Raw genomic sequence first — 13,962 nt, 5'->3', positions numbered from 1 at the left:
ACCTTTTTCACCAAGTCAATTTGAGGCGTTGGTCTACCCTGCTCTTTAATTTTAATTTTTTCCTCGAAAGGAAGACTGGCAAATGGCTTCAGCAAAATTAAATCAGCAATACTTGGCATCCGTGCGCAGCTTTCTTGCTAGCTGACTAGCCCCCTCAAGTTCAAGTTCAGTCACTCAAATAAACGAAATTTCTGGAACTAAGATAGCAAACTTGACAACACTATATTTACACTTTATTTACAATGAAAATATATACAAACTAAAAAAGCTGGTAGAAACCGTATGTAATGAATGAAATCGAAATGTAAGCTGATCTCTTACAATACACCACAGCACTTGCGAATTCGCATGGGACTGAACTGAAATTCACCGCTGCCTGTCTATATTTGAAACGAGCTGTCAATCAAAGAAAATATCCGGCCGCTTTCACCAATCACCAGTCTCCTCGCGGAAAGCTTTGCCATGTCCCTCCCACTGTGAGGCTGGGAGTCCGGTGGGCGGGCGTTTTCGCAGTATTTGTCCAATAACCGTCTTGCATTTTGATATTGAAAAGCACATAGCTCCCAAATGCCATTGAAGTCCACTGAGGCTGGGCTGCATCGCGCTGTCACGAGGGGGAAAAACTCACGCACACATTAGGTGAACTGGGGAAAGTTATAACGGAATGATTTCGCACTGTAGTTGGGTTGAGCACATATATTTCTATGATTCTGGATCTGAAATAGCAATGTTATAAGGTCGGCTATAACATAAGCCTAGCGCAATTCATCCTACACAATGTTCGTCATTTTTAGAGGAGGCTGAGCCTCCCTCGTTGTCTTAGAGCAATCGCCCGTGTCTATGACCCATTTTCGACCGACAAGGAACAGGTTCTGTTCTGGTTCATGCACCAAATTTTGAAGCATTCGGAGCATTTTGACCAAAAATGAATCAGTTCAGAACCCGAAAAGTTTGCTCCCAGCTGAAACCAAAATATAGCTGTTTTTTCCAACATGAACTGTGATGATATCAGTGGGCACTGGAAAGGAAGCAGAGCGCAGCAATGGCAAACACAACAGTAAAGGAAACATCTTCAGAAAAAATGGACCAAAAACAAATACCTGCAATAACATAACAAAAGATCGCAGGAAATCAATGCACACTACCATTTTGGTACTACTGTTTCCTCCGATTGTGAATTGTGCAACACTCTTCGTTCATGACGCATCCTTGATTACAACAGGTCCACTGAAAACTGGTGAAAACATGCATTGGCCAGGTCACTAGCTGGCGCCAAGGTTCCAAGAATCCTGCAAGGAAGCGGTTCAAGAACCCATCCCCTGTTGGTGGAAAAGGGGTATGTATAGACCCCTGACAATCACACCAACATGTGGTTCTTCCTGAAACTATTGCCACAAATTTGGAAGCACACCTCTGTATGACGTATCTTTACAATTTTCCTTCACTGGATCCTGTTCCAGCATGACGATGCCTCTGTGCACAAAGCGAGCTCGATGAAGACATGGCGTGCAAAGGATGGAGTAGAAAAACTCGAGTGTCCTGCAGAGAACCCTGACTGAACACCTTTGGGCTGAACTGGAACACCAACTGCACCGCAGTCCTCCTTATCCAACATCACCACATGATCTCACTAATGCTCTTGTAGCTGAATGAACACAAATCCCCACAGCCATGCTCTAAAATCTAGTTGAAAGCCTTCAAGAAGAGTGGAGCTCATTATAAGAGCAAAGGGGAATAAATCTGGAATGGGATGTAATTTGTACATTGGACAACATGTACTTCGTTTATCTAATAAAAGTAGATAGGAAAAAGTTAATAGAGTACATAATCCATCTTATTTATGTTCATTACACTCATGACTCTTTTTCAAATGCAACCTCTCAATCAGGGTGGCATGGTGGTGTAGTGGTTAGCGCTGTCACCTCACAGCAAGAAGGTTCTGGGTTCGAGCCCCGTGGCCGGCGAGGGCCTTTCTGTGTGGAGTTTGCATGTTCTCCCCGTGTCCGCGTGGGTTTCCTCCGGGTGCTCCGGTTTCCCCCACAGTCCAAAGACATGCAGGTTAGGTTAACTGGTGACTCTAAATTGACCGTAGGTGTGAATGTGAGTGTGAATGGTTGTCTGTGTCTATGTGTCAGCCCTGTGATGACCTGGCGACTTGTCCAGGGTGTACCCCACCTTTCGCCCGTAGTCAGCTGGGATAGGCTCCAGTTTGCCTGCGACCCTGTAGAACAGGATAAAGCGGCTACAGATAATGAGATGAGATGAGATGAGTTCATCTATAATAAAAAAAAATCACTCATATTTCTATATAAATATGCCTTTTGAATATAATACTTGAGTACTTGGCTGTACTAATAAAATAATTCTGTACTGCAATCATGAAAGAATATATTCAGTTTATACTGAAAAGAGTCTGGATCCGGTTTAAACTGGTAGAAAATCGAGGAGTTTATTAACCCAATCTGGCAACATAAATTAAGAAGGCGGAGCAAAGGAGCGAGCTCTGCCAAGAAAGCACTGTGATTGGCTGACGATTTGTATTAAATTACTGATTAGGTGTAGTTTTATTTTATTTATAGACTGTATTTCGTTGTTGTTGTTATTAGAGTTTCCCTGTTTATTTCAGAATTTTGCCATAAAACGTGTTTCCTATGGAAGAAAATAAATAAATGTAAAGACTGCAGTAATTCTAGCATTAAAAAATGTAGATAAAATTAAAAAGCACACAAAAAACAAGCACTGAATATAAAGTACAATCATTATGTTTATTTTGGTGTTTTCCAAATTAAAAAAAAAATACATTTTTGTATATTAGATTTAAAATAAACCCATTTGCCTCAGGAACAATGAACAACCAGGATGACGAAAGGAAAATAAAGGATGGCTTTTAAAGTCAGCTTCTTTTATTTTGGTGAGTAAATCTAAATCTCCAGATATCTGGTTTGTCATTCAGCGAAGAGAAGGAACCCAGAAAAAGTTGTGTCGTCATCATCGTCTGCATACAGCCCATTAAAGAGCTGACCTCCAGACACCTGGAGCCACACCTTGTCCCCGACCTCCAGGTGAAGCACAGTGCCCCCAGCTGCCTGGTCTTCACTGTTCTGGTAGTTGTCCATGGTGTGGATGATGCTTTGGCCGTTCTTCATTAGTGCCACTCGGACATTTCGAGAGAACACTGTGATGTGGTATGTGAAATAATAAGCTCCGGTGATGGCACAGGTGAAGCGGCCATTCACGGAATTGTAGTGGTTCTGATGGTTGTAGATGATTTTGTCAAATCGGATCGGAGTGTTACTCGCAGGCAGCTTGCTTTGTGCAGTCAGTCCAACAGAAAAGGCACTTTTAGGTATCTCAGGCATGTCTCCTTTAGGTCCTTTTTCTCCAGTCTCACCTCTTGACCCCTTTTCACCACGGTAACCAAGGCTGCCCTTGTGCCCAGGAGGCCCGAGTTCACCCTTAGGGCCTTGTCTTCCCAGAGGTCCAATAGGACCTGGAGAGCCTTTCGGTCCCTGGTGCCCAAGGATTCCCTGAGGCCCTACAGGTCCCTCAGGTCCTACATCTCCTTTGGTACCCTTTGGCCCTGGCATTCCCATCTCTCCCTTTACCCCTTTAAGACCAAGCGGTCCTGCGAAGCCTTGGGGTCCCATTTTTCCAGGCGGACCCCTTTCTCCATTCTCTCCACGTCGCCCTTTAAGCCCATCTACACCTGGTGCACCTGTCAAAGACAACAAAACATTTTCCTATGCTAAAAAAAAGAAACACCAAAACTTATCAGTATCTCCATCAAATGCAAAGATGAGAAATTTGACCAGGTTCTCCTTTGTCTCCTTTTGGTCCATCCTTCCCCGCTGCTCTACATGTCCCAATGTCACCTTTAAAGTGAACAAAAGAGCAAAACAAAACTTTAACCTTGTGTATTGTGTTATTTTATTGTAACTCAGCTTTGTTGAATTCTCAGATCTGATTGGTCAGAAGGTGTTGATTAATTTTCTCGAACTGCAGCTGTGAAACTGCAAATCACATGTTTATACTGTATTAATGCACTCATTGTAATTCGGTATTGTTTCCACGGTGACAACTTACACAGTGATTTGTGTGTCAGATGTGCACGTAAACAGAAAACAAATCATGGACATTCTACGACATTAAATCTAACAGTAAGTGGAATAAAACACTTAGACTTACATATTATAATAAGAGGTTGAGCTCAGCACTGTCACTTTATTTCCTTCTCTGTCTGAACTCAATATCTCAATTCATACATGACACAATGGTACGATTTAAAAGCTGTCAAGATTTGTGCATTTCTCCTCACCTGGATCTCCTTTGGCTCCATCTCGGCCGTCACGCCCGGGTATTCCATTGTGTCCTGGGTTGCCTGGTATTCCTGGGTGTCCACACACACAGCCAGGACTCTTTCCAGAAATTTCCTGCTCTCCAGCATGGACCATCACCACTAGGAGGAGTAGGGAAAAAACCCTGGTAATGGACATCATCTGCACAACCGTATACGTCCAGTTCAAAATAAAGAGCTCCAATTTTTGGCCGTCCTTTTGGGTCTTGACCAGAAAGTGTTCTCAGTGTGAGAATCTGGTCATGTAGCAGTCATGCAGGTTACTTATTTAAACCATATTTGTTATACATCACCTACATCTTCCTTTGCATTTCAATGATTTAGATAATGATCAACTAAGAAATCATGAGACAATTCACCTTCAACGTAACATACGGGCGTATGTTTATTTGAGGTGTTGGCACGGCTAATCTGGAAATGGATTGGGTTTAATTGCTCTAAAGTCATTAGATTGTTAATCAGGTTGAGGATGTTATGTAAGTATTGAGGTTGATTTGATCTTTGTGTTGTTCTAAAGTATTTGGTGTGGCTGTTAATAAAGTATAGCGTTAAGGTGACTATGAAAAACTTGTTTTAGGAATCTCAGAGCCAGGCCTTTAAGCACTGCTATACATCCCCTGCTTAGGCTAATAGGGCGGAGACTTTAAATCCATTCATGCATGTTGTAGCCTTTCTAATTGATTTCTAGTTCAACGGTAAATGCCAGTGAATACTAGCACAGTGACACCATATATAACAGTCATGTAATGTAATATCCGTTCCAATAAATATTAACCTTTTCGGTCCATATGCCACATCAATAAACAGTTTCTTTCTTCCTTTTTTTTTCCTGTGACCTTGTACTTAAGAAAAGTATATTTATCTAGAGTGCTTGGAATCATGAGTTCATAAGTGACTCTGATGTTTGACATTACAGGCAGTTAGCAGACGCTCTTATCCAGAGCAACGTACAACATACCCAGAGTAGCCTGGGGAGCAATTGAGGGTTGGGTGCCTTGCTCAAGGGCACGGCGGCCATTCCTGCTGGTCCAGGGAATTAAATCAACAACATTTTGGTCCCAATGCTGCTTCTTTAACCATTAGGCTATGGCTCCCCATCACAGATTCAAAACTGGTTGCATTTGAGAGCATTAATTAGCAATATGTACTTTTTTTTTTAAAGTATCTGTGTATTGATGGGCGGCATGGTGGTGTAGTGGTTAGCACTGTCGCCTCACAGCAAGAAGGTCTGGGTTCGAGCCCCGTGGCCGGCGAGGGCCTTTCTGTGCGGAGTTTGCATGTTCTCCCCGTGTCTGCGTGGGTTTCCTTCGGGTGCTCCGGTTTCCCCCACAGTCCAAAGACATGCAGGTTAGGTTAACTGGTGACTCTAAATTGAGCGTAGGTGTGAATGTGAGTGTGAATGGTTGTCTGTGTCTATGTGTCAGCCCTGTGATGACCTGGCGACTTGTCCAGGGTGTACCCTGCCTTTTGCCCGTAGTCAGCTGGGATAGGCTCCAGCTTGTCTGCGACCCTGTAGAACAGGATAAAGCAGCTACAGATAAATGTGATGAGAGATGAGTCTGTGTATTGAAGAAAAAAGAAACCTTTATTTGTCACATGCACACTTCAAGCATGGTAAAATTCATCCTCTGCATTTAACCCATCTGAAGCAGTGAACACACACACCCAGAGCAGTGGGCAGCCACACTATAGCGCCCGGGGAGCAGTCAGGGGTCAGGTACCTTGCTCAAGGGCACTTCAGCCCAAGGCCGCCCCACGTCAACCTAACTGCATGTCTTTGGACTGTGGGGGAAACCGGAGCACCTGGAGGAAACCCACGCAGACACGGGGAGAACATGCAAACTCCACACAGAAAGGCCCTCGCCAGCCGCTAGGTTCGAACCCGGAACCTTCTTGCTGTGAGGCAACCATGCTAACCACTACACCACCGTGTATTGTTCAAGAGTTAATAAACAATAGTCCATTAATATAATATCGATTTATTAAACATCTTCACCAAACACCAGCAAAAAACAGTGACACATAATATCAACCTTAAACATAACACAAAGGGAAAGACACTTTTTTTTTCCTTTTGTGGAGTTTTGGCACTTAACTAAAGAAACGAATACAGATCTGCATTCAGATGTGGTACAAGGCTGACAGCAATGTTTGTGCGTAGATTAAAAAAAAAAAATCATTGTGCAACTTTTAACACAGAGGTTGCATCCAAAACCGCATAATAATATCGTACAATGTACACTCACCGGTCACTTTATCAGGAATACCCCTCCATCCACCTGCTGTTTTATACGGTTCTCTAAATCAGCCAACCCTTTGACAGCAGCACAATACATCAAATCATACAGATACAAATCAAGAGCTTCAGTTAATGTTCACTTCAAACATCAGACAGTTCTGTGGTGGAAACGAACGCCTTGTTGATTAGAGAGGTCAGGGGAAAACGGACAGATTGGTTCAAGCTGCCAGGAGGGAACTCGTAGCAATTTATATAATCACTCTTTACAACCGTGGTGAGCAGAAAAGCATCTCAGCATGCAATCAGAATCAAGAACAAGTTCCTATTAAATTGGCCGGTGAGTGTATGCCAAAATGATTGATGCCATATTATTAGTATGTGTTTTTAGATATAGTTTAAATGTTTACAGAGATGAGAGCAGCTGTTTTGACTTGACTATATTAATGGACGTCATACAGATCTAGGTATTTATGTTAAAAATGTTTTTGTGGTTATGATACTGACAAACATATTATAGTAAAGAAAAATAAAAAGACATAGTAGTCATGCTAATAAGTTATTAATTAATATCATACATGGAATTTCAAGACATTTTAAAAGGACACTGATATTAAAAGTGCTCTACTTCATCGTTCGACAACCAAAAGCATTAACGAAACTGATGACTGAATCCGATGTTGGTCCTCTGCATGGATTAAGGTCTTCTGGGTGTCTGATGCAGGTTGTAGGTCATTTCCAGGCTGGGTTACATGATCTGGCGGTGCATGCCGTAGCCTGTCATACCAGCCTGGGACGCCCCACGGTTGCTGCCCATCTGCAGGCTGATCAAGTTCTGGCCCTGGCGCAGCTGCTCTTCTGAAAACTCCCTCCGGTTAGACTGAGACTTCCTGGGGATGAAACGGGTTCAAGCGAGATCAATGTTCAATCACACACAGTGGAACACCAGGGTTCTGGAAAGCTCTCACTCACCTATGGAACCAGTCCCGGTTGCCACGGTAATGTCCATCATCCTTGGTGAGTGCCACACTGCCCAGAGCCATTAGAGTTCTCTGGACGGCGGCCATGTCCTTTCCTGTAGGCAAGAGAGCCAACACACATGGTCGTCACATACTGTATACTCCTGTTGAAATAGGTTTTTATTTTACCCTTCAAAATCGTTTTTTAATCCTGAAAAGGTAGAGATCTACAACAAATGGTTTCCCTGTTAGAGAGGGTTCCAATAAGAACCCGTTTGAGCCACCAAACCCAAAGATCCCTTAACAAACTGCAGTTCTCTCATGACTCATGTCATCATTGAAAGGTGTAAAACTCTAGAGCAGGTTTCCTTGTTACAGAGGGCTCCAAAAAGAACAATAAAACCCTGATCTATCCAAAAAACCTTTAAGAAACGCTTTCTTTAAAAAAAAATAAAAAAATCCTTACTGCAGTTGCCAAATAAGTAATAGAGTCGCCATAACCCCATCCATCACTGTACCTTCCCATAAATCTACAGTCTGAAAGATGTCTGTGGTGATGACTCCGTACGCCTCAGCCGCTTGGAGGAACTGCGAGATCTTCTCCATCTGCTTAAAAGCCATCTGTGTCTCCTGGATCTTCTTAATGGGCTCTTTACCACGCGGGTACAGACTGTTAATGAGTCTGCAGAGGATCTGCGGCACAGGAAGCGACAGAGACTTTAGACTCTTTGGAAGTCAGAAGCTAGATTCAGACAGAACAGAATCGGTGCAGGAACTCACAGTGCCATCCATGAGCCATTTTTGGAAGTTCTGCCTTCCTGTCTGGGGCCTTTCTAGATTTCCTCCACACTGCGCAATGATCCAGTCGACCAGCCGAGCCTCCAGATCAGGATCATACTTCTGTTCAATCTTCTCCTGCACCTCCCGGCTCAGGCCGTAACTGGGGCCCCTGTTTGCCATGATCACTGGCTTTTTGGAGAACTCTCAAAGCAGCCAGGGGAAACCTGTCAGATATTTCTGTGGCTAAATTCTAGAAAAAAAAAAAAATCAGACACAGTAGTTTTCTCACACAGTGAAGTATAGGAACACAGATGCAGCAAAATGGACATAAAAGTAAACAAGTCGCTTTGTAAATCAGATATTGGTTGTCAAAAAGTTCCACAGCTGGAATGAAATCTTTAGAATGTCCTTTTCTCCTTTGGGGTTCACTCGAATTCACCATGATGGAACTTTACTTCTGATTCAGATGCATTCAAAGCAGTTCAGAGTTAGCTACGTCTAGTAGAGAATGTCAAAATTGCACAGTGAAGTGTTTCCCAGGAAGCCCCACACACACACGCCTATCATCTACAATTTGAAGACATGAATTCATCCCAAAAACTGTTTTAAAGATCACTAATGAATACAATTTGCATGAGACTGCATGAATTAATACATAGGACAGATGATGTGATGTGACAGTTTTACAGCAACTGGGGTGTGGTCACTCATTTAAACCAGTCAGGTTGCCAGATTGGGCGTGTTCCAACATTATAAAGGCTTTAGATACTACATCCATCAGGCATTTTACTAACTTGCATAGAAACATGCATCATAAAACATGCTTTGGTGGGTGAACTACATTTTATTTATTTACTTACCATAACACTCGCAAATGGTGTTTTAAATTGTACATTTCAAATTGAAAATTTCACAGCAATTCCTCAAAATAATTACAAATGAAAACAAAGCAGTTTGTTGGATTAGTAATGTTAAAAAAAAATCAGTTAAACATCTCAGAAAGAATGGTAACCCTGAGTAATTCTGATCTATGTCTGAAGTGTTGTCCCAAACTCGATTGTAAATGTAATATAATTAATATCATGCTTAACTTTTCTAGGAGCTTGTGTTTCGGTGTAAAAGCATCCTATCAATCTGGCAACCCTGGCTGCAGCTACCGTATGTAGGAAATATATAGTGTCAAGCAAACTTGATACAGATTGATGCCCTTTATTTTATAGCTTAACGTGTTTCCTTGTATAGCAGACAGACATTTTATTCATGACAAATAAAGAAAAATATATACGAGAGAGAATAAAAATGTGAATTTATTATATCATAAAGCAGTAATAAAATATATTAGTGAGATGAATTGTTATGCATAATAATCTTAATGGAAATTTATTTTCCCAGTGATATTTTGAGAGACTCACCGGAGGAGGAGAAGGATGCTCCTGTTATAATCCTGATGCCCCGCGCACGCTCTCTGGAGACGTGGAAATGAAGTGTCCATGCAGCTCTGGGCGGGGCGCGCGCGGACACGCCGTCCAGCTGGCACGAGCCCCGTTATATAGGCAGCGTCACAACATGGTCTCAAGCCACTTCTAGCCAATGACAGACGTGACAAAGTACTGAGCCATGTGCGTAACACGCACACACCCCTGACACCCAGCACGAGGCACTGGTCACTATGCATTTTATACAGATGCGCAATAAATAATAAACAAAAGATGTAAACATTAAAATTCTAATAAAAATGTTCAGGTATCTCAGTCTGCATCCTGTGCATGAGGAAGAAAAGGCATCCAGACCTCTTTACAGTTCACTAGAACAGACAACAGCAGAGCCAGGCCCTCTCTCAATCACATTACACACATTACTGATACAGACAGCATCTGCTCCTCTGTCCAAAACAGCAACACTGCCTCTATAGCACTCGGCTGCAGAATTAATGGCACCCTTTAGGAAAAAAAAAAAAGGTGTTTTAATCTTTCCTCTAGCAATCTTTCATTCATACAGGAATTATTTTAAAAACAAAAAACTATAAGTGGTCAAATGATTGAGGCTCCAAATTCATTCATGCATTCTCTGTGATCTTCAGTAATCTAGTCAAGGACACGGCGGAGTTTATCCCAGGATCATGATGTGCAAGGTGGGAGAATTAAATCTAGCTGGGACGCCAGTCCATCGCAGGCCAACCCCAAATTAATATGTAAAATAAAAGCATATAAAAAGGTACAAAGATCCAAAACAAACCATCATTCATGTTCCTCAAGAGAACGTGGAACCCGTTCTAAAATAAGAACGGTCTCTTGTAGGGGTAACTACAAACAAGAGCACTCAGAGCACAATATTCCCCGCTGGCAACTCTGCCATCACTCGGGTAAAATGCAACTGAATTGAACGAAATTACAATATGCGTATTACCGACATACAACAAAGAATCCTTTCAAGTTTCATGAAATTCTCCAAAAATTGTAAGAGGAGTTGATTTCAGAAGGTGAGTACCCTTCCTGGGATGAACAGAAATTGCCACGACATAACCCCCTTTCGGCCAGTGGGCAATGATAAAAATCGAAGGAATTTGATTTCAGAAAGCAAGCGCACCATGATAAAATTGCCAAAAGTACAAGTTTGTTAATAATCAAGCGCATAACTCTGGTAAAATTTGCCCAAATTAAACGAAATTTCAATCTGCGTATAACTGTCATATAACAAAGCCTTCTGCCAAGTTTGGTGAAATTCCTCCACAAACTGTGAGAGGACTTGATTTCAGAAGAACGTCCACCCTCGTGAAATTGTCAAAAGGTTATTTAATCAAGGGTCAAAACTCTGGGAAAATTCTCACAAACAAAATTAAATCATAATATGTGTATTACCGTCATATAACAAGGCCTTTTGCCAAGCTTTGAGAAATTCGTCCAAAAATTGAGAGAGGAGTTGATGTCAGAAGGCGAGCACACCTTCATGAAATTGTGAAAGTACAAGGCTGCTAATCAAGGGCCACAACTCTGGTAAAATGCAACGGAATTGAACAAAATTACAATCTGCGTATTATCAACATGTAACAAAGCCTTTTGTCAAGTTTCATGAAATTCCTCCATAAAAATAAATAAATAAAAAAAAAATACAGCATCCCTACATCTTTTAGCTCAAAATAAAACGGCACTCATTGCAGGTGCTTTTTTTTTTTTTTTTAAATCTTACTCACTTTTAGATTAACAGCTTCCTCAAGGGTTCATAGCTTGCTAAAAAGGCTCTACTTGAAACGCACGCTTGTAGGGTTCTACATAAAACCTTAAGAACCGCAAACTGAAGAACTTCTTTTGGGTGCCGGGTTTAAGTTTTTATTCTAAACCCATTGCATTCATTTTCATGAAGGGTACCCATAGTTCTGGAGCTCTGTATCTAGTAAGAAAAGTTCAGTAAATCACTCAATTTTATAAACAAACAATTTTTGTGGCAAAAGATGCTGGAAAGAATAGTGTTAAAATAAGACAATAGAAAGTAATAAATAAAATTTGGGCACACAAAAAAAAGATTATTTAAAAATAAATAATTGTGTGCTTACGTTTATCAGATATGAAATTCAAGAATTATTGGCACCCTTCATAAAAAAAAAATACAACCCCAATTCCAAAAAAGTTGGGACAAATTGTAAATAAAAACGGAATGCAATAATTTACAAATCTCAAAAACTGATATTGTATTCACAATAGAACATAGACAACATATCAAATGTCGAAAGTGAGACATTTTGAAATTTCATGCCAAGTATTGGCTCATTTGAAATTTCATGACAGCAACACGTCTCAAAAAAGTTGGGACAGGGGCAATAAGAGGCTGGAAAAGTTAAAGGTACAAAAAAGGAACAGCTGGAGGACCAAATTGCAACTCATTAGGTCAATTGGCAATAGGTCATTAACATGACTGGGTATAAAAAGAGCATCCTGGAGTGGCAGCGGCTCTCAGAAGTAAAGATGGGAAGAGGATCACCAATCCCCCTAATTCTGCACCGACAAATAGTGGAGCAATATCAGAAAGGAGTTCGACAGTGTAAAATTGCAAAGAGTTTGAACATATCATCATCTACAGTGCATAATATCATCAAAAGATTCAGAGAATCTGGAAGAGTCTCTGTGCGTAAGGGTCAAGGCCGGAAAACCATACTGGGTGCCCATGATCTTCGGGCCCTTAGACGGCACTGCATCACATACAGGCATGCTTCTGTATTGGAAATCACAAAATGGGCTCAGGAATATTTCCAGAGAACATTATCTGTGAACACAATTCACCGTGCCATCCGCCGTTGCCAGCTAAAACTCTATAGTTCAAAGAAGAAGCCGTATCTAAACATGATCCAGAAGCGCAGACGTCTTCTCTGGGCCAAGGCTCATTTAAAATGGACTGTGGCAAAGTGGAAAACTGTTCTGTGGTCAGACGAATCAAAATTTGAAGTTCTTTATGGAAATCAGGGACACCGTGTCATTCGGACTAAAGAGGAGAAGGACGACCCAAATTATCATCAGCGCTCAGTTCAGAAGCCTGCATCTCTGATGGTATGGGGTTGCATTAGTGCGTGTGGCATGGGCAGCTTACACATCTGGAAAGACACCATCAATGCTGAAAGGTATATCCAGGTTCTAGAGCAACATATGCTCCCATCCAGACGACGTCTCTTTCAGGGAAGACCTTGCATTTTCCAACATGACAATGCCAAACCACATACTGCATCAATTACAGCATCATGGCTGTGTAGAAGAAGGGTCCGGGTACTGAACTGGCCAGCCTGCAGTCCAGATCTTTCACCCATAGAAAACATTTGGTGCATCATAAAACGGAAGATACGACAAAAAAGACCTAAGACAGTTGAGTAACTAGAATCCTACATTAGACAAGAATGGGTTAACATTCCTATCCCTAAACTTGAGCAACTTGTCTCCTCAGTCCCCAGACGTTTACAGACTGTTGTAAAGAGAAAAGGGGATGTCTCACAGTGGGAAACATGGCCTTGTCCCAACTTTGAGATGTGTTGCTGTCATGAAATTTAAAATCACCTAATTTTTCTCTTTAAATGATACATGTTCTCATTTTAAACGTTTGATATGTTATCTATGTTCTATTCTGAATAAAATATGGAATTTTAAAACTTCCACATCATTGCATTCTGTTTTTATTTACAATTTGTACTTTGTCCCAACTTTTTTTGGAATCAGGGTTGTAATTTAGAAAAAGAACAAATGGTTAAATTTAGCACCTTTGGTTCTGTGCCTCTGGGAGAACTCAAATTTCTTCTGAGAAACCCTTAAGGATCTTCTCAGAGTCATAAAAATCCTGTGGACATCATTTTTAGGAAGCTAAAAAACCCTGACTATCCCATTTTGAACCTTTTACTGTGTTTGTCTTATTGTCTAGGCGATGCTTGACAGTAACTATCCAAAGAACCTTCTACTGTGTAAAAAGGAATAAACAGCTTCAGCTTCAACAAATATAAATGCTCCATAAGATCTGCTTCATATACAAACAGCTGGCTTGAGTTAATAAAATAAAATTAACGCTATGCCTGATCACCAGGGGAATTTCAGAAAATTTCCTGGCTGCACTTGTGTACAAGTATTTTAATAAAACGAGTGCATTACAGCGTTACGCTTGTT

The 13,962-nt window shown here is 41.3% G+C and overlaps 2 protein-coding genes across 2 annotated transcripts; both read right to left on the bottom strand.

The window, feature by feature from the left end:
- Positions 1-2,923: 2,923 nt before the first annotated feature.
- On the bottom strand, positions 2,924-4,801 carry c1qtnf9 (C1q and TNF related 9). The gene is made up of 4 exons (XM_060900570.1): positions 4,730-4,801; positions 4,316-4,559; positions 3,810-3,872; positions 2,924-3,715 (listed from the first exon to the last, which is right to left on the bottom strand). Exons 1-4 carry the CDS (start codon positions 4,799-4,801, stop codon positions 2,946-2,948), a joined length of 1,149 nt encoding a protein of 382 aa, XP_060756553.1. The 3' UTR covers positions 2,924-2,945.
- Positions 4,802-6,154: 1,353 nt separating this feature from the next.
- tagln3b (transgelin 3b) lies at positions 6,155-11,818 on the bottom strand. The gene is made up of 5 exons (XM_060899808.1): positions 9,742-11,818; positions 8,330-8,579; positions 8,068-8,242; positions 7,563-7,665; positions 6,155-7,480 (listed from the first exon to the last, which is right to left on the bottom strand). The coding sequence occupies exons 2-5, from the start codon at positions 8,507-8,509 to the stop codon at positions 7,339-7,341; spliced, it is 600 nt and encodes a 199-aa protein (XP_060755791.1). The 5' UTR covers positions 8,510-8,579; positions 9,742-11,818; the 3' UTR covers positions 6,155-7,338.
- Between the last annotated feature and the right edge of the window lie 2,144 nt (positions 11,819-13,962).

Source organism: Neoarius graeffei, chromosome 19, assembly GCF_027579695.1.
Source record: "Neoarius graeffei isolate fNeoGra1 chromosome 19, fNeoGra1.pri, whole genome shotgun sequence".
In the NCBI taxonomy this organism is placed as follows: Eukaryota; Metazoa; Chordata; class Actinopteri; order Siluriformes; family Ariidae; genus Neoarius; species Neoarius graeffei.
This window is presented reverse-complemented; position numbering and strand designations above follow the sequence as displayed.

Excerpts from the sequence above, each read along its gene's own strand:
- c1qtnf9 (XM_060900570.1), bottom strand. The coding sequence starts at position 4,801 with ATGACTTTAGAGCAATTAAACCCAATCCATTTCCAGATTAGCCGTGCC. Across the intron at positions 4,560-4,729 it reads CCTCAAATAAACATACGCCC|ACCCAAAAGGACGGCCAAAA; the intron begins GTATGTTACGTT and ends TTTCTGGTCAAG. Across the intron at positions 3,873-4,315 it reads TGGAGCCAAAGGAGATCCAG|GTGACATTGGGACATGTAGA; the intron begins GTGAGGAGAAAT and ends TTCACTTTAAAG.
- tagln3b (XM_060899808.1), bottom strand. The coding sequence starts at position 8,509 with ATGGCAAACAGGGGCCCCAGTTACGGCCTGAGCCGGGAGGTGCAGGAG. Across the intron at positions 8,243-8,329 it reads AATGGCTCATGGATGGCACT|ATCCTCTGCAGACTCATTAA; the intron begins GTGAGTTCCTGC and ends CCTGTGCCGCAG. Across the intron at positions 7,481-7,562 it reads AACCGGGACTGGTTCCATAG|GAAGTCTCAGTCTAACCGGA; the intron begins GTGAGTGAGAGC and ends TTTCATCCCCAG.